The sequence below is a fragment of the Petaurus breviceps genome, unplaced genomic scaffold (genome assembly GCF_028583685.1).
Source record: "Petaurus breviceps papuanus isolate PSGF00001 unplaced genomic scaffold, PetGlider_PUasm1.0 90825, whole genome shotgun sequence".
Lineage (NCBI taxonomy): Eukaryota > Metazoa > Chordata > Mammalia > Diprotodontia > Petauridae > Petaurus > Petaurus breviceps.
In genome coordinates this window covers 3,412,953-3,440,245 of record NW_027187353.1, presented here as the reverse complement: position 1 = coordinate 3,440,245, position 27,293 = coordinate 3,412,953, and the positions used below count along the sequence as shown (strand labels likewise).

General features: G+C 45.8%; 1 protein-coding gene across 2 annotated transcripts in view; it reads left to right on the top strand.

The window, feature by feature from the left end:
• The window catches only part of CUNH15orf39 (chromosome unknown C15orf39 homolog), a 32,237-nt gene extending 12,417 nt beyond the window's left edge, over positions 1-19,820 (top strand). Inside the window, exons 2-4 of one of the 2 annotated variants that reach the window (XM_069071136.1) lie at positions 5,837-8,992; positions 17,272-17,305; positions 17,785-17,911. In XM_069071136.1, the coding sequence (XP_068927237.1) occupies positions 5,875-8,992; positions 17,272-17,305; positions 17,785-17,794 (3,162 nt within the window). In that variant the 5' untranslated portion in view covers positions 5,837-5,874 and the 3' untranslated portion in view covers positions 17,795-17,911. Of the gene's footprint in view, positions 1-5,836; positions 8,993-17,271; positions 17,306-17,784 lie in introns of both variants that reach the window. The other variant, XM_069071135.1, reaches the window with a different exon arrangement.
• The last annotated feature ends 7,473 nt before the right edge of the window (positions 19,821-27,293 follow it).

Genomic DNA, 27,293 nt, shown 5'->3' with positions numbered 1-27,293 from the left:
CAATGAGCGGTATGCTCTCAGAAAAACCTAGAAAGACTTATTACATGGGTTGTTGTAAATGAAATGTATTGGGTACAAAGTAACAGCAATATTGTAAGATGATCAGCTGTGAATGACTTAGCTATTCTCAGCAAGACAATGATCCATGACAGCTCTAAAGGACTTAGGATGAAAAATGCTCTCCCATCCCCAGAGAAAGAACTGATAGTGACTGAATACAGATTGAAGCAACTTTTTTTTCTTCAGTTTTCTTCAGTTTTCTTTAACAGCATGACTATTATGTATATGTTTTTGCATGCCTACACATGTATATACCCTATATGGAATTGCTTGCCTTCTCAATGGGGGTGGGGGATGGGAAAGGAGGAAGGGAGAGAATTTAGGACTCAAGTTTTAAAAACATGTTAAAAAAACTGTTTTTACATGTAACTGGGGGAAAATTATACTAGATTTTAAAATAGAATAAAAAAATATCATAGGAAATGATAAAAAAATATGGAAATAATTTTTAAAAGGATCACGTTTGTGCCTGCCACAGAGTTGTTGTGCGATATTTGTAAAGTGCTTACAGGCACAGTTGTAATGGTAATAGGGATTTGAAGATAGGTCTTCCCGACCTCTTGTAATGGCAAGCAAACAGGTATTTAGCGCCTTGTTTCAAGGTCCTCAAGAAACAGAACTTATGAATCCCACTGTGGGAAGAACTTGCTGATATAACAGGAAGGAGCTAATGACCAGAATAAAAAGCTGAGCATGAGCTGAGAAGAGAGCCAGAGCTACCGGGAGCAAGCATGTGGAGGCTAAGCAGGTATCTGGAGTGAGAGAGGGGCATTCTTACTTAAGGGAGGAGGCTGTTTTGTTTTGAAGGCTTGGGAATGTTGGTGTTCACTGTATTGATTATGTGCACCAACTTTGGTTACTGTAATCAATTTGGCTTTCTGGTTTTGGGATTTGGTTTTCTGGTATTTAAATAAATGGCTGATTTCTGCCCTCCATGTGGAGAGCCTGTTGCATTTTGTGATTCCCAACTACACCAGCATATTCATGGCTGCTGTGGGCGCTGTAAATATTGCATTGGTGTTATACTGGTATATAGTAGGCATTTACTAAATGTCTATTTTCTTCCCTTTTTCCTCCCCTCCCTTGCCCTCTGAGATTGTCTCCACTTCTCTATATTTTATTTGTATGTAGTTGTCTCCCCTATTAGATACTATGCTCCTTGAGAACAGGGACCATTTCTTTGTATTCCCATCACTTGGCGCACAGTGGGCATTTAGTATATATCTGTTTACTTGGCACAGTTTTTATTGTCTCTGAGCCTCAGCATTGGCCATCCCACTGGCCTGGAATGCCCTCTCAAATCTCAGCCTTGAGGAATCCCCAAATTCCTTACAAGATCCAACTCAATTGTGACTTTTCTTTAACCTCCTTTAAAAAATTCTGAACCTAAGAAACTTCAACTAATGGGAGCACTTCCATATTCACAGGAAAACAGAGGATTATATGGGAAACTGAATATTATGTATGTTTACTGTTGGCTTGACCTGTTTGTTGAAGCACGTTTACCTCCCTGCTCTGGGCCTTTGGGATTCAAGGCTCTTCTCCTGACCTTGAGATAAGAAGCCCCAGATATGTAGCCAACTCAACCCGACATTGGGAATGGAATAGCTGTCATTTTATATCCCCAGCATTCATCCCAGAACCAAGCATAATAGATACTTGATGATTTACTGCTAAGTGAAATCTATTGATAAATTCAAGTGGATCTCTGATATTCTGTCACCATATCTACAACGCCACCTAGTGGTGTCTCGACAAAATGAAAATCCTGATAGTTAAAAAAAGATTTTTCTTAATGATGGAGCCTGGAACTTTTTTGTTTGGTTTTTTTTGCTTTTTGGAGGGAGAAGGCAGGGCAGTTGGGGTTAAGTGACTTGCCCAAGTTTTCACAGCTAGTAAGTGTTAAGTGTCTGAGGCAGGATTTGAACTCAGGTCCTCCTGACTTCAGGACCAGTGCTCCATTCACTGCGCCACCAAGCTGCCCCTAGATAGCTTCTGTGTACAGGTGCTCTCCAATTAAGGGAGCTACAGGTTTAGTCATATAGTTTATCGAGAATCATCTGCCAGATCCCAAAAGGCAGAAGTAGAAACATGGAAATGGCAGAGAGGCAATTTTAGATTGGATAAAATAAGAAAAAAAAAAAACCTTTTCTAGTAATTAGAAATGTCCTGAAGTAGAATAGCTTGCCTCAGCTGTAATAGTTAGCATTTTTATGGCACTTTCCAAATATTCCATTTTATCCTTTCACTAATCCTGGGAGGTAGGTACTATTATGATCCCCATTTTACAGTTAAAGAAACCAAGGCAGCTAGCAGTTAAGTCAAACAGCTAGTAAAGGTCGGGGAGAAGCCTCAAGAAAAAAGATTGCCTGTCCCTAGAGTTATATAGCCAGTGGTCTCCAAAGTGGGTGGTCAGCTAATCAAAGTGAGAACATGGGTTACATCCCCCACCACAGGTAACTGCAGTAGCCTCACAGGAAAGTTTCCAACACATTCTGTCTCCCCGCTAAGCTCTAGAACTAGGGCAAAGCTAAGGACTCCTGTGGAACCCTCTTGGGTCCTTTTGAAATGCTCTCCGAGTAAACCCCCAAATTAAGCTGACTGGGGTCATTCTCCTCTTTATGACTGATAGAGGCCAGGTACCTTAAACCAGACACTATCTTGAATAATGGCATTTCTCTTATCTTGCTGTTTTATGGACACTATCATGTTAGGACACTCTTCTTGTTATGCTGTGCCCTTGTTTATGGCTGACAGAAACCAGATATCTTGGGGGCACTCTCTTGTTCTATGGAAACTATAATTTTGGTCGACAAGACACAGGCATCCTGGGGTTGGGGATGGGTGGGGGAACACTTCTTGCTCTATGGGTACTTAATCTATGCAGCCTGCCCCCAAAGTAAGCTCATTTCCAAATGAAATTTGGAAAGAGAATTTTGAAGTTTGAGAGAAGTAAAACATGCACATACAGCCTAATTTGTCTGTCTTAGAACGAACTCTTTAAGATGGACACCCCTCACTCCCACTCTCCCCCAAATCCATTCAGTTGCCCGATTTTTTCATTACTACCTTGGCCTAGAGGATAGAATACACACAGGGCTGGGAATCAGGAAGATTCATCTTCCTGAGTTCAAATCCAGCCTCAGATACTTACTAGCGGTGTGAGCCTAGGCAAGTCACTTAATCCAGTTTGCCTCAGTTTCTCATCTGTAAAATGAGCCTGGGGGGAAGGAAATGCCAAACTACTACAGTATCTTTGCCAAGAAAACCCCAAATGGAACCACTAGTAGTCAGACAGACTGAATAACAGCTCCACAACCCATCTCTCATATCCATTGCCTTCTCTCTGGTCCTCTAGCTACCACCTGAGTTCAGTGCCCCCCCATCTCCCACATCCAGGTTGGCCTTTCTGACTCCACTCTCCCCATCCCATCTTCACCAAAGTGGTTTTCTCAGCCTCAGCTCTCATGCTGTCACAGTCCTATTCAAAAACTTTACTTACTGTGGGATCAAAGCTCATTTCATCTTCATATCATCCTTTTTAACTTCTATTTTTATATTTTCTGATGTATATATTTGTTCTATACACACAGTTATATGTGTGTATGTGTAGCATAACTAAGAACACCTGTATCTTAGAGGGGGTTGTGCAGAAAAGATTTACTGCTAGGACATGCTGTCAAAAAAACTCCATGGCATGATGGCCCTTGGGGAATTCCTACTTTTATTTGAATTTGATTAGATGATCTCTGAGGACCAACCCTGATGATTCTACTCAAGGCAGAGACTTTTTCTAGAGAATGGGCACATTCAGAGAGACCTAAACCAGGCTTCAGAATATCTGGGTTCTAGTTCTGACCCCCAAACCTCGTGCGATTTATAACCCTTATTGCCTCCTTTTAAATGAAAGACAAAAATTTGTAGATCAAATGAGATATTTGTAAAGGGCTTAGGTACTGATAATCACTTAATATCAATCAGACTGCTTTGCTTTGCCCTAAAACTGTCTTTTCCTGTGTCAGCAATTTCAAAGACCAGATAAGGCTGAATAGTGAAACTTCTCTTATCTTTCCTAGGAGCTTGTGCTGTGTGGGGGAGGCTCAGGTATCCTGGGATAGTAATTTCCAACATACTACTTTGTCAATTGGTATTTACAACTTATTCAACTAAGAAACTTCCTTTCTGAAAACATGGAGACCATAAATCTGAGGGACACAGACATCCTGGGATTCCCAGCTTGGAGAAGGAGATACAGGGCCCACAGGCTGTGTGCTGGGGGTAGCTCCCTGGTGGCCCATTTCCCCTATAGTTGAAACCTTTGTAGGGGCTGGGAGATTGCAAGGAAACATAAAAATTTTGTCATTCTTGTATCAGACAGTCGGAACTTAGGTTTTGGCTCCTTCTTTGTACAAGCTCCCTAATTTGGCTAGCTTTAAGGGAATAAATGATAGAAACATCTATCACCCAGCCTGTTTGTCTCCCTTAACCAAACTTTCAGGTTGGCAGCACTTCTAATAGTCAATAAATATTAACTGTCTACTAAGTGTCAGATTCTGGAGATACAAATAAAACAAAGACAGCCCCATCCTCAAGGCGTTTATATTGTAATGGGAGAAGGTGACACAGAAAAGGAAGTTGAAAGGGAGGGGGTGGGGTACCAAAGGGTACTGGGGGAGGGGGGTATTGGTGGAGTTGAACCAAGCCAAGCACCTCATGGGAAATGGAGTTGAAGGAGAAGGTGGGGCTTAACTACCTCTTTCCCACACCTGAATAGCAGCTCATGCTACTAATAGCCAAGAAAGGCAGGAGAGTAGCTGTCCATCAATTTGGGTTGTAGTGTGTGAATGGAATGGCATTTTGCTGAGCCGGAAGAAATGGTCACTGAGAGATTAGTGGAGTTATACAATTATGCAGAGCAGATTAATTGGGACCAGAGCAATTGGACCTAATGATCACAATCATAGTGAAGGGGTGGTGGGGAACTCACTAATCCCCCGTCCACGAAATTCTTTTAGAATTTTGATAGGGGCAGCTATGTGGCAGCAGTGAATAGAGCACTGGCCCTGGGGTCAAGAGGACCTGAGTTAAAAATCTGGCCTTCAGACACTGGACACAGAAACTAGCCGTGTGAACTTGGGCAAGTCACTTAGCCCCAATTGCCTTCCAAAAAAGCAAAAAAAAAAATTGATAACTATACATAGATTTGATAATGACACAGGTATTCTATAAATAATTATACATCAAAATATTTTATAACTATATGATTGTCTTGTTAATCCTAAATATTTTACTTGATTCATTAAAATCCTGGTTCTGAGAAGGCATCCATGGCTTCTCCAGAGGGTCACAAGGTTTCTCGATCCCCCAAAAGGTCCTTAAGCCCTGTTCTGACTTCCAACATCCTACAGTTCTTCCCCCATCTCCACCACCCACCCAGTCACTGGCCTGCTGGACTCACAGTAGGTGCTCAGGAAATACATATTGATGGCAGTAGTGATAAAAGCACCCATTTGCAAAATGCTTAACATTATCGCCTTTGATTCTGTCATTCTCATTCTATAGATGAGGAAATTGAGTCTGAAAGAGGGTGACTTGCTCTAGGTCACACAGCCAGGGTTCAAACTCAGGTATTTCTGACTTCAATCCAAGCCCAGCTCACTGTCCACTATACCCCCTGACTTGCCCAAGGTGAAGTGGGCATGGCTTCTGACTTTCCCCCATTTGGTAGAATGAACTTCTGACAGCCCCTGACATTGGTCTCTGTTCTCTTTTTCAGAGCTGCTGGTCCTCAGCAGGCTTAGGCCCTACGCAGTGATGACAGGGAAACGGCCCCCTGGGCCTCTGGACCCAGTGATATACAACAAGTTGGCAATCCTCGAGGCAAATGCTGGGCACAGGCCACCCGCTGGGATCTGCAAGTCAGGATCCCTGCCCGGCCCGGGCAGTGAGGGCCACCTGGGCTATAAGGGGACGTATTTCACCTACCCCGTGGGGAGCCCTGATGTGGGCCATGACAGCTTGGCTGGATGGAACCCCCATATGTCCTATGGGGGTGTCATGGCTGGGCAGTCCCTGAGGGCGGACAGCATGCTTATGAACTGTCTGTTGTATCAGCGGGAAGCAGAGAGCCTTCAACCTGTGGAGAAGGGCCAGGACCATGCAATGAGGAATCTGCTCCTGGCCCAAGAGAAGTGGACAGGACATCTAGACCACCGTGACCCTCTACTGCAGGCTACCCGGGGTTCTCCATACCTGGGTATGAAGGGGCCAGGGCCACCGGCTTGTGCCCCGCTGGCTGCACCCAAGCCTATATATCGGAACCCCATGTGTTATGTGGATCCAGGCTATGGACCACCATCCTGTTTGGCCCTGGGGACCTCAGGGGCTGAGAGTGGGACCAAGCGACCACTAGACATGGACTGGACAGCTGCTGCGCCTTTATTGCCTCAGGGCAACCCCCATTGCTCAATGGCCTCAGCACCCAGCAAGAGTCAACACCTAGAGGCTGCCTTCCTCCCTTTGCCGCAAACCGGGGCACCAGGCAAGGAGTCAGTGGCCAACCTTTCTTCCTACCAGGTAGCCTTGGACAAGTACCGTGCCATCCGGAGTGCCCTTTTCCTGGACTCCAAATACCCCCCACCATATGGAGGGCACAAGAAGGCAGCTGAGGGACTCTCAGGCTCCTGGACAAAGCTGCCACAACCCCCAGTACCCACCTACCAGGAGCGGGCACCCTCCCACTACCCAGTAGCACTGCGTGAGCAGTCCTTGCTATACCCACCAGGATATCTGCCCCCAGAGAAACCTAACAACTCTGTGCTTCCCCTGCAATCTCCCAGCCCCTACAAAGGTTTCAACTATAGGGGAAATGGGCTACCTGGGACCTACCCCCAGCAGCACACAGCCCGTGGGCCCTGTGTCCCCTCCTCCAAGCTGGAAGGCTGTGCCTATCCCACAGGCCCCATTCAGGTGAACTCACCTGGCCTGAAGGCTGGGACAGGACATACCTCCCATGAACCTGAGCTGCCACCTGCCCCCAAGTGCCAGCTAGACTTCATCTCTCAGACGCCGGGTTATGCCTTCGCTCCTCGGGACAGCCTGTCCCTTTATAGTCCAGCCCTGGGAGCTGGAGGGATGTCACCTGCCCAGGATGCTCCCCAGGGCAAGCTGGGAGCTAATCAACACAGCGCATTCCAGCTTGTATGCCAGCCCCCCGGAAGTGGGGGGCCGAGTCTGAGTGCCGGCTCCCAAAGGGAGGCCTCTTGTCCTGTCTTCCGCCCTGGGAAGGCTGAGAAGCCCAGGCAAGATGCCGAGGACAAGAAGTCGTTGTATAGCTTTGGGAAGGAAGAACCCAGACCCAGGTCTGGCTTGGAGGAGTCTCCTGCTACGCCCATTGTCATTCCAGACAGCCCTGCCCCACGGACTCCACCTGGCACCAGTACCCGAAATCCCCCACCTTCCCCCAGGGAGCATCCTCAAGGCCTCAGGCAGACAGAGGGCACTGCGCCTCCCTGCTCCCCACCCATGCCCATCATCAACAACGTCTTCAGCTTGGCGCCCTACAGGGACTACCTGGACAATCGATGTGAGAAGGTGCCTGACCTCCCCCTGCCCCAGGCCCAGTCCCTCAGCAACACGTGCTCCCTGGCATCTTGCCCAGCTGCAGACTCTGAGGCCTTTGGGGAGCTGCCCAAGGAAGCAGAGAGCAAGGATGGGCATGGTGAGGAGAATGAGGTATTGCTGCTTCCTCCATGTGGGGAGCCCCAAGTGGAGCCTGGGACTGATGCTGGCAGCCAATGCCCACCCAAGGAGGAAGTGGCACTGGATTTGAGCCTCAAGAAACAATTGGCTGAGGTCTCCAAGGGGGCTCTAAGCCAGAAGTTGCCCACTGAGCCTGTACCACCCACAGATGTGGCAGAAACTAACCAGGCAGTCCAGGAGGAACAACCCAGGCCGCCTGTCCCGCCTCCCCTGGTACCCACCATGGTTGAGACTGTCCCAAGGACTAGCTTCCACAGTTCCGTGGCCTTCATGTTCCACAAGTTCAAGATTCTCCGGCCAGCACCCCCACCCCCCACTGCTCCTGTCTCCTCCCCTGCCTCTGCCCCTGCCCCTTCTCCTGCCCCTGTCCCTTCTCCTACTCCTGCCCCTGCCTCTGCTCCTGCCCCTGTCTCTGCTCCTGCCCCTGCTGCCCCTGCTCCTGCCCAGACTGCCAGACTCCAGTTCCTCACCCAGCCCTTGCAGGTAACCTGCTTCAATGTGACACTTCCAGAGCCTACACCTCCCGCACCCCCTATTGCGTCTGAGCCGGCCCCCATTGCAAGCAAGGCCAGCAGGGGCCCAGAGACTGCTGCTACCCACGTGGGCAGCACTGAGCAGCATTTCACAGGCCTCCACATGTCGCTGTGTGATGCCATCTCTGAATTTGTGGCGCACACCTCACCAGAAAGCCTCCGGGAGTGGCTGGAGGAGGCTGAAGAGAGCTCATCTCTCCCATTGCCACCATTATCTTGCCCAGCCAAGGGCCAGAGCAGGCCCAGAGTGACTGAGGGGCGGGCCCGGGACACATGGTTGAGCCGTGTAGGTGTAAAGGGGCTCCTGGCAGAGCTGCTGGGCCAGCTGGAGACATTCCTCTTCACCCACAAGTGTCCCTTCCCCCATGTGGTGCGTGCTGGAGCTATCTTTGTGCCCATCTACCTGGTCAAGGAAAAGCTATTTCCCCGGTTGCCGGGGTCCTCAGTGGACCACGTGCTCCAGGAACACCGAGTCGAACTACGCCCCACCACACTGTCAGAGGAGCGGGCGCTACGAGACTGTGCCCTGGACAGCTGCACCTCCCGCATGCTTAAGCTCCTGGCCCTCCGGCAGCTCCCAGACATCTATCCAGACCTGCTGGGCCTACAGTGGCGGGACTGCATCCGGAGACAGCTCGGTAAGGACCCCCTTCTCCTCACCTTTCCCCTATTCCCCTGACCCTGGTTTTCTCTCTTCTCCTTCTAGTGTTTAGTCTCAGCTCCAGCACTGCCAGATTAGGTGGCCTTGGGCAAGTCATTTTCACCTTCCTGAGTCTCATCCCCTTACTTTGAATCATTGGGTACCCACCTTCTTAAGCTCCTAGTGTGAGGATAGGTGTGCCAAACCCCACTTAGGTGGGCCTCAACTTAGAGAGACAAAGTCCAGCTGTCTCCATCCAGCTTGGTGGCCAAGTTTCCCCCAGTGATCTTCAGCCCTTGCACACTTCTCAGGCCACCCCCTTCCAGCCTCAATCCCTCTTTACATCCTGTTAGAGAAGCCTGGGTGTTCTGACTATATACTATGCTGCTTACACCCCATGCCAGCCCTAACCCCATCCATTCTGGCTGAGCTGCTAGTATCTGGGAACAAAAAAAAAGTTTTAAGAAAAGAAGTAAAATCAAATCAAGTTAATATGTAGATAGAAACTAAGATCCTTGAAGGTAGCGACCATTTGAGGTTTGTCTTTGTATTCCCCTCCATGTGCTTGGCCCAGGGAGCTTAATCAGTATTTATTGTTTAGGAGGTCACCAGGGGGTACAGTGGAAAAGACACTTGATTCAAAGGATGCAAGGCTGGACTCAGTTTCCAGCTCATTTACCAGCTATGTGACTCAGGACGTTGCTTTTGGTGCTCAGTTTCATTTGTAAAACTAGAAGGTTGGATTTAGGTGGCATTTAAGGTCCCTTTCAGCTCTGACCACAATCCTGAGAAACCTGTCTGACTGCCTTCGATATGACAGGTGTGCTCTGAGAATCAGCTAACTCCCTAGTGTTTGGATAAGCGCTGGTCCCTTCATGAAGCTTACAGTCTGTTGGATAAGATGCCGACACAAGTGGCTACAGTAACCCATCTGAGCACATTAGAACATCATAGATTCAACAGGTGAGAGGTCGGAGGGAAATTCATTACTCTCTACCTTGTCAGTTTTCGGGGCTGTTAATGCTCTTTCTCGATGAACTGACCCACTCAAGCTCCCTGCTCATCGGAGTAGCTAGAAAGACGAATGTTGGTGAGGTCCAGTGAACATTTCAATCAGCTGCTGGCTCTCTCCACTTCACTTGTGGTCCTGAAGGAAAGAAGGAGCTTTTACTTTCTGGTTGACTTCTGCCCTCATAGCAGTGGTCCTAGAGCCTTCTGCTTTGGTATGGGCCCACACCTGAAGGGTGATTCCTCATCACAGTGAGCCTCATCGCCGAAAGGGATTGTCTGAGTCAGGATGTCCCAGTTTTAGCAACACTGTGCCGTGTGAATTTCATTTTTACTTTTCTGAGACTAGGTTTTTGTAGCTTTAAGATGGAGTAATAAAAAAGCACTTTGGAAACTGCAAGTCTTTTAGTTAATTTATTACGCAAATCACCAATGTTCTATGCCTTAGTTGATGGTTTCTTGAGTTGCTATGACCAGAAAAGTTCACCTGGTGCCAACTCTTTGGTGGTAAGCCCATGACCCACACATCATCCAGACCCCATTGTCCAAGTTTTTCCAGCTTAGTAGGAGCTGCTAAGCATGTGTTCTGGTATAGTCTTTGAGAACCACTTAGCTGCCTCCTAAATGATAAATACCGACCAAGCTCTGCTGGGCTAGGCACTGTACTGGACCCTTCCACTTCATGATGAAGCAGTAGAACAAGATGCCCTGCAGTAGCAAATATTTAATAAATGTTTGTAGAATTGAGCATTTCACTCTAAGGCCTCTTAGCAGGTAAAGTCGACTTTCTACTCTTAAGTGAAGGGCAGAGTAGAGAGACAGGAGAGACCTGGCTCTGTCACTGGCTCCCCCTGTGACCTCTTAGACAAGTCATTGGGCTTCAGTTTTCTCATCTGGCAAAGTGGGGATAATAATCCCTCCCCCACCATTGTTTACCTCTAGAGCATTTCTGATGATCAAGATAGATAACTGGGGCAGGAAGTGGGGGGCTTGAAAACAGTAAGATCTTCTATAGAAGGCTATTATAGGCTATTCAAGAAGGCATTCACAGTAGGGAAAGAGGGTTGCAGTTGAGAACTTTTGACCCCAGGAAGGGGTTTGCTGAGAGAATGACTGAACAGTGTACCTAATCCCCCACTTGCCAGTGACCTAAAAAACACTTTGCTCTGTTCCTGAAGCTGGGGTTGGGGCACAATGAGCCAGACTGACCTGAAATAATCTATAGGAAATCCCTCTTTAACTTGGATTCTATACTGTGTCTCCTCCATTATATTGGCAAATGAATTTGGTAAATCTATGACTCCTTGCTTTATACTTTACTTGATATTAATGATCAAAAGGTTATTGAACCATGTTATCTCTGTTCTAATCTTTAAGGAAATCTTATATGATTTAAAAATATGCCTGGAAGCTCCTTTGTGAAGAAGGCAAAATTTTACTCTACTGAATCAAATGCTTTTTTGGTAGTCAAAAATAGTATAGATCTTGTATTCTTTTTCATCTTCCAGTGGCCATTGCATGATTATCCAAACAATAAACCTAAGAGTTACTCAAGTTAAAGTTCCCGTTCCTTGGCCAGTATTGAAGGGCCTTGGCAGTCTGGTACCACCCTATCACTTTTCTAGCCTCATGTCTTAATTATCACATTTCACATGCTTCCTGTTCCTGACAAACTGATTTCTGAAACACACCATCACCACACTACTGCTACCACACATTTGCTCACCTTTGCCTTAAATCTATACCTAGCCTTTAAAGCTTGACTCACCTACCAACTTTCTATGAAACTATCTAGGATTGGTGGTCAATAAGTAAAACACACACACACACACACATGCTGCTGTTTGTCCTATTATATGTCCATAAGCCCCAGAAGGACAGGGGGCCATTGTCTTTTATAATCATTGTATCCCCTGCTTTTATCTCCAGTGCCCAGCATGGTGACCCTCCCCCCCCCCCCCCCCCACACACACAATAGTTACTTAATTAATGTTTATTGAATTTATTTTGTTGAACTTGCTTACCTAATCTTAGTGTACATGGAGCCTGCATATGCCCAAGAGAAAGACTCAAACTTATGATTCATCAAGTTCATTGATCAGAAACTACACTGCCCAGTAATGATTGTCATTACTATGGCAGTATTTCTCCAAGAGTGATCCAGGGAACTTTCCAACACCCTCGAAGTTCAAACTATTTTCATACTAAGACATTTTAATATCTATAACACAGTAAATATTTATAGATATAACCCACTGCTACTAGCTCACTTCATGACCCAAGGCAAGTCATTGGGCCTCAGTTTTCTCATCTGACAAATGGGGCTAACAATCCCTCCCCTGTCTTGCTTATCTCCTACAGCACTTCTGAAGATCAGGCTAGATAATGGGTATGTGGGTCAAAACCTTGAAGTGTTCTGTAGAATTGCTATGCTGTTGGTTATTACAAGCAACCCTTACCCAAAGAGCTTTTGCTGGTTGGGGTCCTCAACAATTTTTAGGAGTGTAAAGGGACCTTGAGACCAAAAATTTTGAGAACTGCTGTGCTGAGGAAGTCAAAGAACCCTAGCCCCTTAGCTAATCTAATTAAAAAGAAGATAGCTAATCATATTAAAAGTTAAAACATTTAAAATCATATGATCATCCTGATACATCCAGGAAAACCTTTGACAAATCATAACACTCTTATGCTAAAAATCCTACAAAGTATAGGCATAGTGACCTTTTAGAAAATAGCATAAAAAGCATCTATCTAAAACCAAAAGCAAACATCATATGTAATAGGGATACATCAAAACCTTTTTCAGTAAATATGAGAGTGAAGTAAGGATGCCCACTCTCCCCACTATTTTTTGATGTGGTTCTAGAAATGCTAGTAAAAAGAAAAGAGAGAGGAATTGAGGGGATAAAGATAGTTAAAGAAGAGAAAAAACTATCCCTGTTTGCTGATGATACGATGATTTACTTGGAAAACTCCAGGGAGTCAACAGAGATACTGGGAAAATTAAAAGCTTCAGCAAAGTTGCAAGCTACAAAGTAAATCCTCCACAGCATTTCTATATAATAACAAAAATGCAAGAAGCAATACTAGAAAGGAAAATTCCATTCCAAATAACTATAATATGAATAAATATCTAGGGACCAACCTCCCAAAGCACACAAAAGACTTGTATAGATTCAATTACAGAATTAAAGAGCAACCTAAATAATTGGTGGAATATTCAGTGTTCATGGCTAGGCCATGCTAATATAATAAAAATAAGAATATTACCAAAATTAATTTATATTTTTAATCCTAGACCAATCAGATTGCCAAGGGATTACTTTACAGAAGTTGATAAAATAACAATCCATCTGGCAAAACAAAAGATCTGGAATATAAAGAGAAATGATGAAATGAAGTAAGGGTAAAAGGGGGATTAGGTGAAAATTGCACTTCTAGACCTCAAACTATCATAAAGCCGCAATCATCAAAACTATGGTTGTTGGTTAAAGAAGAGAGATAAATGAAACAAGTGACAAGAGATTCAGAAACAATAGAATTCAATAATCCAATGTTTAATAAAATGGGGAAATAAATGAAATTCCCTATTTGATTTTACAAAACCTGCTAGAAAAACTAGAAAGCAGTCTGCCAGAAATTAGGCTTAGATGAATATATGGAGTGTCAAGCACACCCCACAATACATTCTAAATAGATCTGTGACCTTAATCTTAAAGATTAAAGTCTGTTTTTGAAAATTATAAGAGAAACAGATCATATACCTCTCACATCTATGGGCAAGAGATGTATTCTTAAGCCAGACAGGAGAGAGAGGCAATTACAAAATATAAAAAAGGTAACTTTGATTACTTGAAAGTAAAAATCTTTTCTCAGACAACACTAATGCACATAGGATAAGAGAAGTAGCCAAATGGGGCGGGGAGGGGGTAGAAATCTTTGTATCAGATTTCTCTGATAAGGGTGTGGTATCAAAGACAGATTTTAATACATAAAATAAGTAGTTTATTAAATAAAAATCATTAAATATTAATAAATATATATCACTAATAGCCATATATCACTAAATAATCAAAGGATATGAACAAACAGTCCTCAAAAGAACTGCCAAGTATTCACAATCCCATAAAAATATTTCAAATGACTAATAATAAGAGAATATGAATCAAAACAACCCTTTGATTTCACCTCACCCTCTTCAAATTGGCAAAGATGACAAAAAAGCAGTCAAATGTTGGAAGGGTAGTAGACAGATAGGCACACTAACATTTTGGAGTTGTGGAGTGGTATTACTGTTTTGGCAAGCAGTTTAATTGGCAGTTGTGCAAATAAAGTGACTAAAATGTGGGTACCCTTTGAACCAGTGATTCCATTAGTGATCTTATAGTCCCAGGAAGCTATCAATAAGGGGAGGGAGTCCCCATATATGCCAAAATATTTTTAGCAGGACTCTTGACAAAAAGTAATTTTTGATTAATGTCTCTTATATCACCATAGTATCCTATATGTCCATCCCTATGCCTGAGAGCCAATCCCACATGACAAATGGTGGGTTGTGGTTTTCGTTGTTTTGGTTTGGTTTTTGGAAAGGAAGAAAGGTCAGCACAACTGATCAATGTATTGAGAAAGTCCAAAAAATATATCCAGTGTGTAACACGTAACACTTGTGGAACTCCCACCTCCACAGAGGGATAGGTTGGGAGTATCTTCTCATCTCTTCACTAGAGTCCCACTTGATTTTATAATTACATTTACCTTTTTTTTTTTGGACTTTATCTTGAATACTCTATTGAGGCACAAGCTACCAGACTGGAAAAGCTTTAAGTACTGGCCTCGGGTATTGGAGAAGAACCAGCTTCATTCCAAATGGAACATATTCCTGGAAATATTGAAATAAGAGTGCTTTGTCATTAGCATATTTGCTGTGTGAGTGCTTCCAAAGATGTGCTCTCTTCAATTGACTAAACCCAGTCTCCTTAGCATATGGTTTGTACTCATTTGTTCTGCAAACTCTTTATTTTTTTGTTATTGCTGTTCAGTTTTGTTTTCAATTGGGTCTGACTCTTCAGGACCCCATATTTATTGGGTCACAGTTAACAAGGCTCAACTAGTTTAGTTCCTACCCCACTCAGACTTTCAGCAGAACCATTATTTTTTCTTTTGTGTCTACATGATCTAAATTTCCCCCATATCCCTCCCCCATCCCATTCCTTAACAAAGAATTAAAAAAAAAAGAATTAAAGGGAAGAAGAAAAAATCAGCAAGGCCAATTAATACTTTTTTTTAATCTGAAAGTATGTGTGGTAGCATCAGAAAGTGTTGGCTGGTTCTTACAGCTCTAACATTTTATGTGTCAATGATTCTAAAAAGTCAACCAGATTTAATCAGCCCCTGAAAATCAGGGTTCCTTCTCCTTACCCTTAGGGCTTCACCTATGAGATCTCTCTCATATGCATATGCATACGAATACACACACCCCTATACACCTGAGACCCCACTCTAGACAATCTCACACATATTCCTAGCCAAGACTTTCCAAGGGAATTATGTCTCAGTGTCTCAGATATGGGGCATTTGGGGTTGACTTTTCTCCCTTGACAACTGATCCAAGACTCAGCTGTTGACCCTTTGGGCAAGAGGAAGTATAAAAGCATTTCTTCCAGGTTTTGGTGGGGAGTTGATGAGACTGTAGTGGACAACCGAGAAAATAAGACAGCAATGACAATTGAAATTTGATAGGAGTGTTTATTTAGCCACGACTGCCTCCTGGATAAGGAAGACAGCTTTGAGTCTTCTGAAAGGTATACTTTTATAGAGCTAGGTGTTGCTAATCAACAAAATGTGGTTCCAAGGGGGTATAATGCCATTTCTAGTGAAGCCACCGTTAGTGCTGTTTCTAGTGAAGCCTTAAACAAAAACAAACCGGTATCTAGGGCAGGTTTACAGGTGAAAAGTTCCTTCACTATTGTGGCCTATTAGGTGATTTCCAGGGACCCAGGTAGGGGTCCCCTTCTAGCAGGTTTAGGGGGCTTTGGTGTATAATTGCTGGTGGGCACTTCGAGACTCCAGGGAATTTGTTTGCTGGTAGCTTTTTATTTGTTTTTATCTTTCTGAACTGGTTCTTAACTATCTTCAGAATGACTTCTACCTGAAGGAGAGTGCTGAAATATATTTTTAGTGAAAGGACTGTTTGAACTCTGCCTCTGAGTGAGCCATTGCACCAGATGCAGAGTATTGACTTGGGCTTAGTAGCTGTTAGCCTTTATCTTGCACTTACATGTTGTATCTCCTTTGATCTTCACACAAGACACAGTGGGGGAGGGATAATTAGAGGTGAAGTGACCCAGGGTCACATAGCTAATAGTCCAAGGCAGGATTTGAACTTGGGTCTCCCTAGAGTCCATCACTCCATCCCCAATGCCTCTTTACTATATGTGTTGTCTGGCTAAGTTCTTAAGAGGTCAGCCCCCAAGGTAGCCTTATGTTCTAGCTACAGCAGTGTTCAGAGACAATCTACTAAGGCATAGAGATGTTGGGACCTGTATTGGTGGAGGGATGACCCACACCATCCAAATCACAGCTCTTTAAGTAAATGAGTTTGGGGTGTAAACTGTCTTCCTCTTCCCCATCCAGCAGCCTTAGTGCATGTCCCCAGCTTTCTATAGACAGTGCCCCAAACTAGAGGCACAACTCTATTTATTGGTGGCATTTCAGGCCTATGTGGCAAGGGAAGTAATTGTACCATCTCACCAAGGGAGCCGCTGCCTGTGCTATGGGGAGAGCCCTCTTAAACAGGAATCCTTAGAAAGAATGAGCAGGACCACTAAGCGATGGCCTCGTCGCTGGATTGGAAAGGGGCCAAAGAGCTGTGCAAATTATGCAGAAGGGCCTCTTCTGCCTATTAATACACAGCCCTGGGAAGCCTTGGAATCATCATCACTATGAGGGGTCCTTCATATCGTTCTGCCTAACTCCTTTTCTAGAAGGGGAAAATGAGGCCCAAGGAGGAAAATGAGTGATGCTTATCCTGGGAGTGCTGAGTGGGGACCAAACTGCTGTCCATATGTGTACTCCAGGGCTTCTTCTGCTACACGTCACCACCCTACTCTCAGCTCACTTAAAGATGTGCCTTTCTCAACGCTCTTCTCCATAAGTAGTGAGGCCCAGACTTTCTTGGCCTCCCCACTGTACTCAGAGGTTTCCCCTTCCTTCCTCATACTCATCCCCTCCCTCTCTCCAGAAAATTACCCCCACCTTTATTTCTTACAGGTTCCTGTTCACAGCCTGGCGTCCATGCCTCCAAGTAGGTACCATTTTTGTGGAGAAAGCTTAATAAAACAATCCATACTGCCCCTCTCTTCATGCTCTGCTTTCCCTGCCTGGCTTCCTTCCTCCTCTGTGGAGATCTTTGTTGGGGTGATATGGGGAGGAGGAAAGGGCATGGTGTGGTGGTTGAAGAGGTCCACGCCCCTATACCCTCCCCCCACCCCATTCCATGACCCTGCCATGCTGTATGTTCAGAAGGATTCACTCTGGGTGGCCAAGTGTGTGTGTTCGTGCCTTCATTTCTGTCTGCATCGCCTGTCCTCGGGAGGAGATGGGGGGGGGGGGCTCTAGAAATGGGGGCTTCCTTTTTTAACTAGGACCCTAAGAAGGGTCAAGGAGAGTAGGGGTGGGGAAGAGGGGTCATTCTCCAAGACCGCAGAGGAGGAGGGGCTATGGGGTAAGGGCAGTCATCAGTCATGCTGCCTGCCTAATCTCAGTGTCTTCTCTCCCCCCCAGGAGAACATAACAAGCAGATACCCCAAGCTAAGGCAGAAGCTGCTCCCTCAGAAGGCTCCAAGTTCCGAGAAGTCAGCCCAGTCTCAGCCAACTTGGAACCCCGGAGCTCCAAGGCCAAAAAGAAGAAGAGAGGGACCCCTGGGCCATGCTCTGAGGAGTCTGGACAGCCAGGGGCCATCCCTGAGATGGAGCCTGTACCAGATGGAGCCTCAGCAGCCAAGCCCAGCGCAGAAGCAGAAGGCCAGGGCTCTCTTAGGCTTCCTGGCTCCCTGCTCCGTGCCCGCTTCCATCGCCTGCTCCAGGCCACCTGGCAAGGTGGCCTACCACTGCCCACAGGCAGGCGAAGAGAGCTGGCACAGACCCAGCCCCCAGCCTACCCAGAGCTGGTGGGGTAGCGGAGCTGGGCACCATGTTGAAGTGCCATGCCAGGGCAGGAGTTCCCTTCCAAGGCTGAGACTTGAAGGCTTTACATTCTAAGACTATGCTTGCTGTAGCTCAGCTAAGATGTGAGCCTTAGGTCCAGTGCCCCCTGGATATCCCGAAGGATGAGCAGGAGGGCCAGCTCTGGCTCCAAGGAAGACCTAGGGCCAGGCTCCATGCCCTGTTGGCCTTCCAAGGCTGAGCACCAAGGATTCCCTGCCCTTTCCTCCCTATTCCAGTCTGCGCTTGCCTCTACGCCCCACCCCGGTATTCCTCTCCAGAGCAAGGACTTGGCTGACAACTAGAGGCTCCGTTCTCCTTGCTTTCTGTCCCTCAGGACTTGAACCTTAGGCTGGTCCTCTTTTCTCCCTTCCCTTGTTCTCTCTGGCTTGCTACCTCCTCTCACTAGCCCCAGGCCAAGTCTTTGCTCCAGGTATCCCCCCGTTCTTGCTCTTCCTTGGCCCTGGGGTGGAGACAAGAGACCCAGGTACAAACCCCTCTGCTGCTTCAGCCCCAGGCTCGCCCTGACTTCAGGTAGTATGTGGTGAGGGGGGAGCTTCCAGGGACCCTCCTAAAGCACAAAATCCCCCAGGGAAGTCAAGCCCTCTTTCCCCTCCCACCCCCTACTTCTTCAGATCCTGCCCTGGAATATCTGGTTGGTCTGAAGAAAAACATTGCCAGATATCTGGGCATAAATGTTTGCCATGGTGACCTATCCGATCAAATTCTGATTCTGGTCATTAAGTCATGGGTCTAGGTAGGAGTTTGCTTAGTAACCTGTTAAAGGAAGGGACACACCAGAAAATGAGGCATGTCCCAACACTGAGGAGAGCTGGCTGCCTTAGGTGGGCAGACCTTGGACAGAGAATGAGGTCACCCAGGATGGCCAGTCAGCTTCCCCAGTCCTGGTCTCAGTTCAGTTTTATTATGCCAGGTACCATCCTAGGCACCAAGGGATACAAAGGCAACATTAAGCACCCCCTGCATTTAAAAAAAGCTGTGGGGGTGTCCTGGACTAGTGCTACACCCATCAGGGTATCTTGTACTGGCCCCAGGTCTGCCTCCTGCACTGCCCGAGAGGGGGGAGAACAGGAGACATTTTAAAGCTGTTTGCCACTAAACTAAGAAATGCAGTCTTCTTGAGCATTCCAGACCAGGGGAGGGCACACTCCCCATCAGCTATGTCCAAGACACGTTCCTGCCTCCAAGGGGAGGGCCCTTGGTCCATCTGTGATGGCTGGACATACCCCAGAGGCCTCTGCCTCAAGCTTGGTTGCAAACATCCCCTCTTAGTACCCTGGCCACAGGAGGAACAAGAAGGGGTGGGATGGGCACAGAGCCCTCACCATCCCTCCCTCTCTGGAAGTTGGCCCTTGAGAATCAGCACACATTTAAGGAGACAGAAAAACCACCCCCTCCTCATGGACCCCACAGGCAGCCTGGCCTGGCTCTCTGCTTCCCCTCCCTGCAGCCCATGGCCGCACATGAGCCCTCTTTCCTTGTGTGTGTACAGTTTGTACAGTTCTTGGTCCAAGTCAGTCCCTTCACTATTTAATGTTTTGTAAGGAGGCGGCCAGCCCGGGTGGCAACACGCCAATAAAAGTTATTGGATTGTTTTGGAAGTAGTAGTCATGATTTGGGAAAAGGGAGGGGGCTCCTTGGCTGGGAGGCTTCTTGTGGTCTAGGAAGATCTCTGTCTGGGCGACCATTTGGGCTCTCAGCTGTATAGGAGGTGTTGGGGCAGGTGTAGAAAACAAACCAAAACCTCTGAATTAGACAAGGCCTTAAAGGTAATGTCATAACCTCCTGCCCCACCTAGAAGGCCATCCTGGAAAGCTGGTCTGGACCGGTAGCCTTTGCTTAAATACTCCAGTCACGGGGAGCTCACCATCTAACAAAGAATCATCTACATTGTTTTACTGCTCTGCTTTCAAGAAAATATTTTAGTTTTTTTCTGAGCTGAAATGTAAATCCCTGGAACATGCCACCATCCTGGTCAGTCACCACTCAACACACTTTACCTTAGCAAATATTCAAATAAGGAATTATTGCTCCTAAAGCGCTTGGCTTTAAATCACCATAGAAATCTTAGCCATCTAAATTTTGGAGTCCAGAACTGAGTGCCCACTGGGTGCCAAGCATTGTATTAGGTGGTGGGGATTCAAGGAGAAAAAATAAAAATACCAGGTCAACATCACCACTCTTAGGTGATAACTGAGCTTGGGGTCCACTGAAACAGATTTTTTTCCACATGAACTATTTTCTAGCCATATTCCCACCCTATAAAAGAATATATAGCAGACAGTTTCCAGATTGCATACCTTTAACCCAGTCTTATAGACTTGTTTAAGGTACAGAGAAGGTAAGTGACTTGTCCAGGGTCACACAGCTAGGAAATGTTAGAAATTGGGGGTTTAAACACAGGTTTTCATAATTCCAAGACCAATTTTCTGTACTCTGCCTTATATCATCTATTCATCATTCCAGTCCTGATGGGTTGAGGTTTTTTGGGATTCTAATTCTGTCATCCAAAATGATAACTACAAATTTGATAAGAATGGCATTCCTGCCTTCGAGTCACTGATAATGACATTGCTAGGAAACAGGACCAAGGACAGAACCTTCCTTCAAGCCTCTAGTAGAGACCTCCCTGACTTTTGTCCTGCCACTGGACCTCAGTGACTGGACGAGAGAGTGAGCCTGATAACTGCACAGCCCTGCCTTGCTTAAATCCAATCCACACACAAGTCTAGACACCATCCTGTGACATCATTGGTTCTCTTCAAAAAACAAAGAATGAACAACGAAAAACCTCCCTCCTCATGCTTATACCCATCATGCAGCCAATAGACTTTCATTACCTGTGACCCAGCCATTTCCAAGTACACCTGATTTGTCATCCCGTCCTTCCTGAGGGGTGATAACATACCTTCCTGAAACCCAACAATGCAGCAAATTTATGGCACTTCCTAATCTACCACTGGTAACTGTCCGAAGCAGAGGGAGAGGAAGCCCACGCTTATGCCTATAAACGCATGTCCTGTGACACCCCCACAGAGATCATCCTATATGCTAGATTTCTTCTCTGGGACTCAGGTTCCACATACAGGAAAGGTGATTAGGCCACAAGGCCCCTGAGGTCTGTTTCAACTCGAGCCCTGATCCTCTGACATCATTAGGGTACCAGCAGGATATAGGCTGTCCAGCAGTTACCCTACCTGCTTCCTTTTCCCAGATGACTTAACAAGCTCAGGATCATAGCTCTACAGCTATGATGATGATGATAATTAACATTTCTAGGGGGCCACTGTGCCAGGCCCAGTGCCAAGCACTTTACAACTATCTGATCCTCCTAACAGCTCTGGGACGTGGGTGCTATTATTATCCCAATTTTATAATTGAGGAAACTGAGGCAAGTTAAGTGACTTGCCCAGGGTCACACAACTAGTGTCTGAGGCAGCATTTGAATTCAGGACTTCCTGACAATTCCAGGCCAGTGCTCCATCCATTGTGCCACCCACTGCCTTCAGATACTCTTGTGCAGTAGTGTCAAACTCGAAAACAGTCACTAAACCGCATGTGAGAATCCCTGTGGCCACATATTGGCATTATCTATGTTTTATTGTATTCGTATTTAGTTAAATACCTTCCAATTACATTTTAGCCCGCTCACCTTTAACATGCCTACTCAAACTGAATTCCCTCATTTTACAGAGGGGATACCTGAGCTAGCTCAAGGCCACCCAGTCACTAAATCTCAGAGGTGGGATTTGAACCCAGGCCTGACTCAGACCTATGGTGTCCCTCTGCTTCCTGCTCTCCGATGGCAGGCTTTATGTCCCTTACAGCCCTCTCTGTAACGTTGCTGCCTGCTCATGCCCACCTTGTCTCCATTGTCCTGATCACTGTCAATATGTCTTAGAGTCCTTAGAGGCCTGGGTCACTTGGGTTAAGTGACTTGCCCAGGGTCACAACTGTTATGAGACCCAATGATGCACCTCAGAAAGTGCTAACTTCTAAGTCAGAAGACAGGCTCAAATCCCAGCTTTGTTTCTTATCCCATCGTGTGACCTTGGTCAAGTCACTTCCCCCTAAGCCTCAGCTTCTATAAAATGACATGGTTCAATTAGATAGACTTATTTTTTTTAACTTTTTGGGGAGGGTAATTGGGGTTAAGTGACTTACCCAAGGTCACACGACTAGTTTTGTGTTGTGTCTGAGGTTGGATTTGAACTCAGGTCCTCCTGACTCCAGGGCCAGTGCTCTATTCACTGCACCACCTAGCCACCTAAACTTATTATTGTTTTTCACTTTTTTTTTTTTAAATTAGATAGACTTTAAAGTCATTTTCAGCTATAGATCTGGGGTCCTATCGCTCAGAGGCAGTGAGCCCTTGAACATCATCCAACACCAACATTTTGTTTATTTGTTTGAAGAGTGAGTCTTCCTACCTAACCCAGGCTGGGAGTGCAGCAGCCCCTAACAGCCTGACCCTAATATTGATTAACAAAGAAGTCTTAACCTGCTTAGCCTTCCAACCTGGGCTGATCTGCCCCTCCTTAGGTAGCCTGGTGACCCCCAGCTCTTAGAGGCTCACCATATTAGTATTGTAGAAACCCAACTGATATTAGCCTTATAAGATCTCCCAAGCTCCAGGAAGCACCAGCTTCTATCAGGACAGTATTCCACAGAAGAATATTGGTTTAACAAAAAAAGGCAGGCCTTTGTTCCATGGAGAATTTGGTGGCGGGGGGAGGGGAGGGAGGGGTCATCAGTCATCAGTGCAATTTTTCAAAGGTCACCTGCCTGTGATTGGGTGGTCAAAATGAGGAGGCTGATTTGGTCTGGGAAGCTTCACACTGAGAAGGCACAGTCACAGACACATGTTACCTCTAAGTTTCCTTCCAGCATTAAAATCTATAATCCCATGATTCTCCCAGGAGAAAATTCAACCTGAACAGAGCACAAACCCCTTGACTAAGAAACTTGAAGAGGAGACTAAGGCAATGTTTGGAAAGCCCCAACTGGAGTGGGAGACAGAGCCCCTACATGCTTCACCAAACTTTCCACCACCCCCTACTTATCTTTCCATTGGCCCTATTAATGGCAGAGGGCAGAGTAGGTTTCCATTCTTGTGGGAGTACAAGAGTGAGAAATACGGGAATCAAAGGGTAGGGGGCTGTTGGGGGTGAAATTTTGGAGTCTTACAGGCTGCTGCCTGTCCATCGGGTCTTCCCAGACCTTTTAAGTTCCAAATAGAACATCTCCCTCCTTACCTGTTGGAGACAGAAGTTGGAGGCTGAGATCACAGCCAAGGAAAGCAGGGATTCTGCCTTCCCTCGAGAAGCCCAGCAGAAGATCTCCTTAACCCCCAGATCTGAGGAATTGCACTCCATCTCTTCAGTCGTTGGAATGGGATAAGGGGTATTTCACACTGGCCTGGTTCCAATTAAGTTAATGAGACAGAGGCTCAGGTGAGGCCCTGGACACTAATGGGCAAGGTATAAAAGAGCCAGGCCAGACCTGGATCCAATTGATCCTGTGTGGGAGGGGAATAAGAAGCTGACTGGTTGGTGCTGAGGTGAGTAAGGCTGGGAATGGGGAAGGGGAGAAAAGGAGATCCTTTCACTAGTGACAAGGTGCCCTTCTAGAGTCTAAGAGACATTAAGCTTCTCAAGGCAGCATTAGTCTGTGGCAGGTATTAAGAGGGCAAGGTGTGATTGGTAGCCTCCAGTTACTTCCAATGTCCTTTCCTCAGGGCCCATCTTTCCCTACCATTCCCCCATTTCCACTCTAATTCTCCTTCTTTTCTCCTCCTACCTGGCCCCACTTCCATCCAAATTCCTTCAGTTTTTCTTAGTTCCAGTTGACTCTCAAAGACCTTGCTGAAATCATCATCCCTAAGGATATAAAGAAATCAATTTCTTTCAGGAATATTAGTCCTAGTGTATGGGGAATCATAAAATGCTGGATATCACAGCTAAAATTGACTAGATCTGGCCCCCGTCAGACTTCCTCTTACAGATCAGCAGGAGCTTTAATGTAGTACCCTGGCCAGAGTCAGATGGGGAATAAGTGGTAGAAATGAGACTAAAACTAGCCTTTCTAGTCCATCACACTGACCAGCTGAATGAAAGGTTTAATGGGTAACTCTGGGAGATGATGGAAGAACTTTAGCATTTAAGAGGTTATAAGGAGGGTTCTTTCCAGCATCCCTCTTGGATCTATGAAGGCAGCTTCTTTCTTACAGGGTCTTGTCTGCTGAGGGTCAAAGTTCTCAGTGCCTGAGTTCAACCCTCTGCAGGCAGCCAAGTCAGGCCTCCTAGCTGCTCAATAAGACAGCCCCTGAGCTCTGCTGAGAACTAAATGCTGGAGAAAGGATCTAAGCCCAAATGTCCTGACTCTGAACTCAGGGTACTTTCCTTTCTACCATGCTGGCCTCAGGGTGTTAAGGTATCAGTCCTGACTATAGAGTTTCTCCTAAAGGAGTTGGGGTCACTCAACAGCCTGCCCTGATACATTGGGGTTCCTGACATCAGGAGACACTAGCAGAATCAACTCCGGGATTAGGAGTCCAGCACTCTGGATTCTAGTCTTGGCTTTGCCACTGAGCAGTTGTAACTTTGAGCACTTCACTTCTCACCTCAGAAATAAAATGAGGATCCTAAACAACCTTAAAAGAATGAAATGATATAATTTATATAAGACACTAATCATAAAAATGCCATGTTGTAAGGCAGCATTCTTAGGATCTGAGACTATGACAGAGATTGGCTTCTGTCATCTTTGGGGGAGAACTGAGAGGTGGTTTGATTGTTTTTTGTGTTACCAGCTCCATGAACTTGATCACTTTTCTTGACATGGAAGAAGGGGAACTCTAGTAAAGTGTTAGATGTCTTCATATCATCCAAAAGGTCCATACCCTTTGGGAGAAGGTTGGATGACAGCATCGCACAAGCTCCAGGAAGTGAATACTGCAAACTGGCAAACTTTAGGGAGATAGAAGACTTAAACTGCATGACACCTGCTGTAAGCTTTATATATAACTTATATGCTTTCAATTTCTTTTTTTTCTTTTTTCTTTTTTTTTTTTTGCCTTTTGGAGGGCAATTGCCCAAAGTCACACAGCTAGTAATTGTGTCAAGTGTCTGAGGCCGGATTTGAATTCAGGTCCTCCTGACTCCAGGGCTGGTGCTCTATTCACTATACCACCTAGCCGCCCCTAAAATCTACACTGAAGTTTTTGTCTTTTGCTTTTTTGGAGTGGGGAAGGTAGGGAAATTGGGGTTAAATGACTTGCCCAAGGTCACAGGCTAGTGTTTGTGTTAAGTGTCTGAGGCTGGATTTGAACTCAGGTCCTCCTGACTCCACGGCCGGTGCTCTATTCACTGTGCCACCTAGCCACCCCAGACCCATCTTCAATCCATGGAGATGAGGTGAGTAAACTAGGGACCTTTGACCCAAGAGATAAAGACTAGTAGACTTCAGAAATAGACTGAATGGAGATATTTGGATCAAAGGCAAGATTCCCTTAGTTCAGAAGGAGGTACTGTTCCAGGAGACTGACATCCAATAAGGTCTAAGGACAAGGATTTTTTGTGGTGGGGGTCAGACCTGGAGTGGAGGAGGGGGGAGAGTGAAGAATAGAAGAAAGCATCTCTGATATACAGAAGGATAGAGTAGGGTATGGATGTACAACCAGAGAATCCTAGAGCTGGAAGGAAGCTTGGTGCTCATCAAAAGCATCATTCTTTTGACATATGGTCAGTCCTTTTTGAATCTGAATCTAGTCTAACCCATCCTCTTACAGAAGAGGAAACCATGGTCCTATAGGTGGTGTTTGAACGCAGGTCTCCTAATTCTAGGCCTCATTCCATTGTACTATGCCATTCCCTAATTCTGGGCTCTCTCTTGGGGAAATGGGGAAGGAATCCTTGTTCTTTTTACCATTCCAACATAGTACACCAGGGTAGGAGCAAAAATACCACACATTTCTATGCAGGCATAGGGGTGGTAGCTGGAAGTGACTTTTCTTGAACTGATGTCTCATGAACTAGCTGCTTATGCCTTCCAAAGACCTTTCCCATCCATGGACTCTTGCTGCCATCAGCCTAGGAGGTGGGTGGGGAAGTACTGGTCCTATTTTTGACAGGGGATGGGAACAAGCATTTATTAAGTACCTACTATGTTCCTGGCTTTAAAATATTATCTCACTGGTTCATCACAACCCTGTGAGATAAGTTGAGAAAACTGAGGCAGGCAGAGGTCTGTCTTGCCCAGCTGGTAAATAAATGTTTGAGGCCATATTTGAACTCTGGTCCTTCTGACTCCAAGACCAGAGCTGTATCTACTGTACGACCTAGCTGACAGATGACAGAACTGAGGCTTAGAGGGTGGGAGGGAGGTAGAGTAGTGGGATTCCCAAGTAATTTGGTAGCAGATCTGGGGAAGGCAGCATGATGTAGTGCGTAGAGTGCTTGGAGTCAGGAAAACCTGGGTTCAAATCCCCCCTCCCACATTTATTAGTAAAAGTCCTATTTTCCATTTCTCTACCCATTAAATGGAGACAACTGGACCCACCTTGCACAGTTATGAGGCTTGAATGAGAATGTCTGCAACGTACTGTGAAAAACTCTAAAGAGCTATAGAAATGTTGGTGGTTAGTTATTTTTATGATCTATGAGTAATAGGTCTCAAGATTCCTCAGTTGAGGTTTGCTACCTTGAGAACGTTTTTACTGAGCACTTACCCTAAGCTGTGTGTGTTCATTTATGTGTGTGATATGAACAAGAACAGCCCCTCCCCAAGAGGAGAGCTCCAGGGGGATCTACCTGCCCTCCCCAAAGAGTATTTTAAGGTTGGGAGGTTGTTTGACACAGATTATATCCCTTGATCCCCATGGTCCTCAGGAGGCAATGTGAGTCTTGTCTCCATTTCTACAGATAAAGAAACAGACTCAGAGGATGAGTGGTTTGCTCTGTGGTCACAAAGCAGTGTCCAAGGTAGGCTTCAAACCCAGGTTTCCAAATCCAGCACTCCATCTACCCTGCTATCAACAGCTAATGTTCCCAAATGGTGGAAAAAGCACT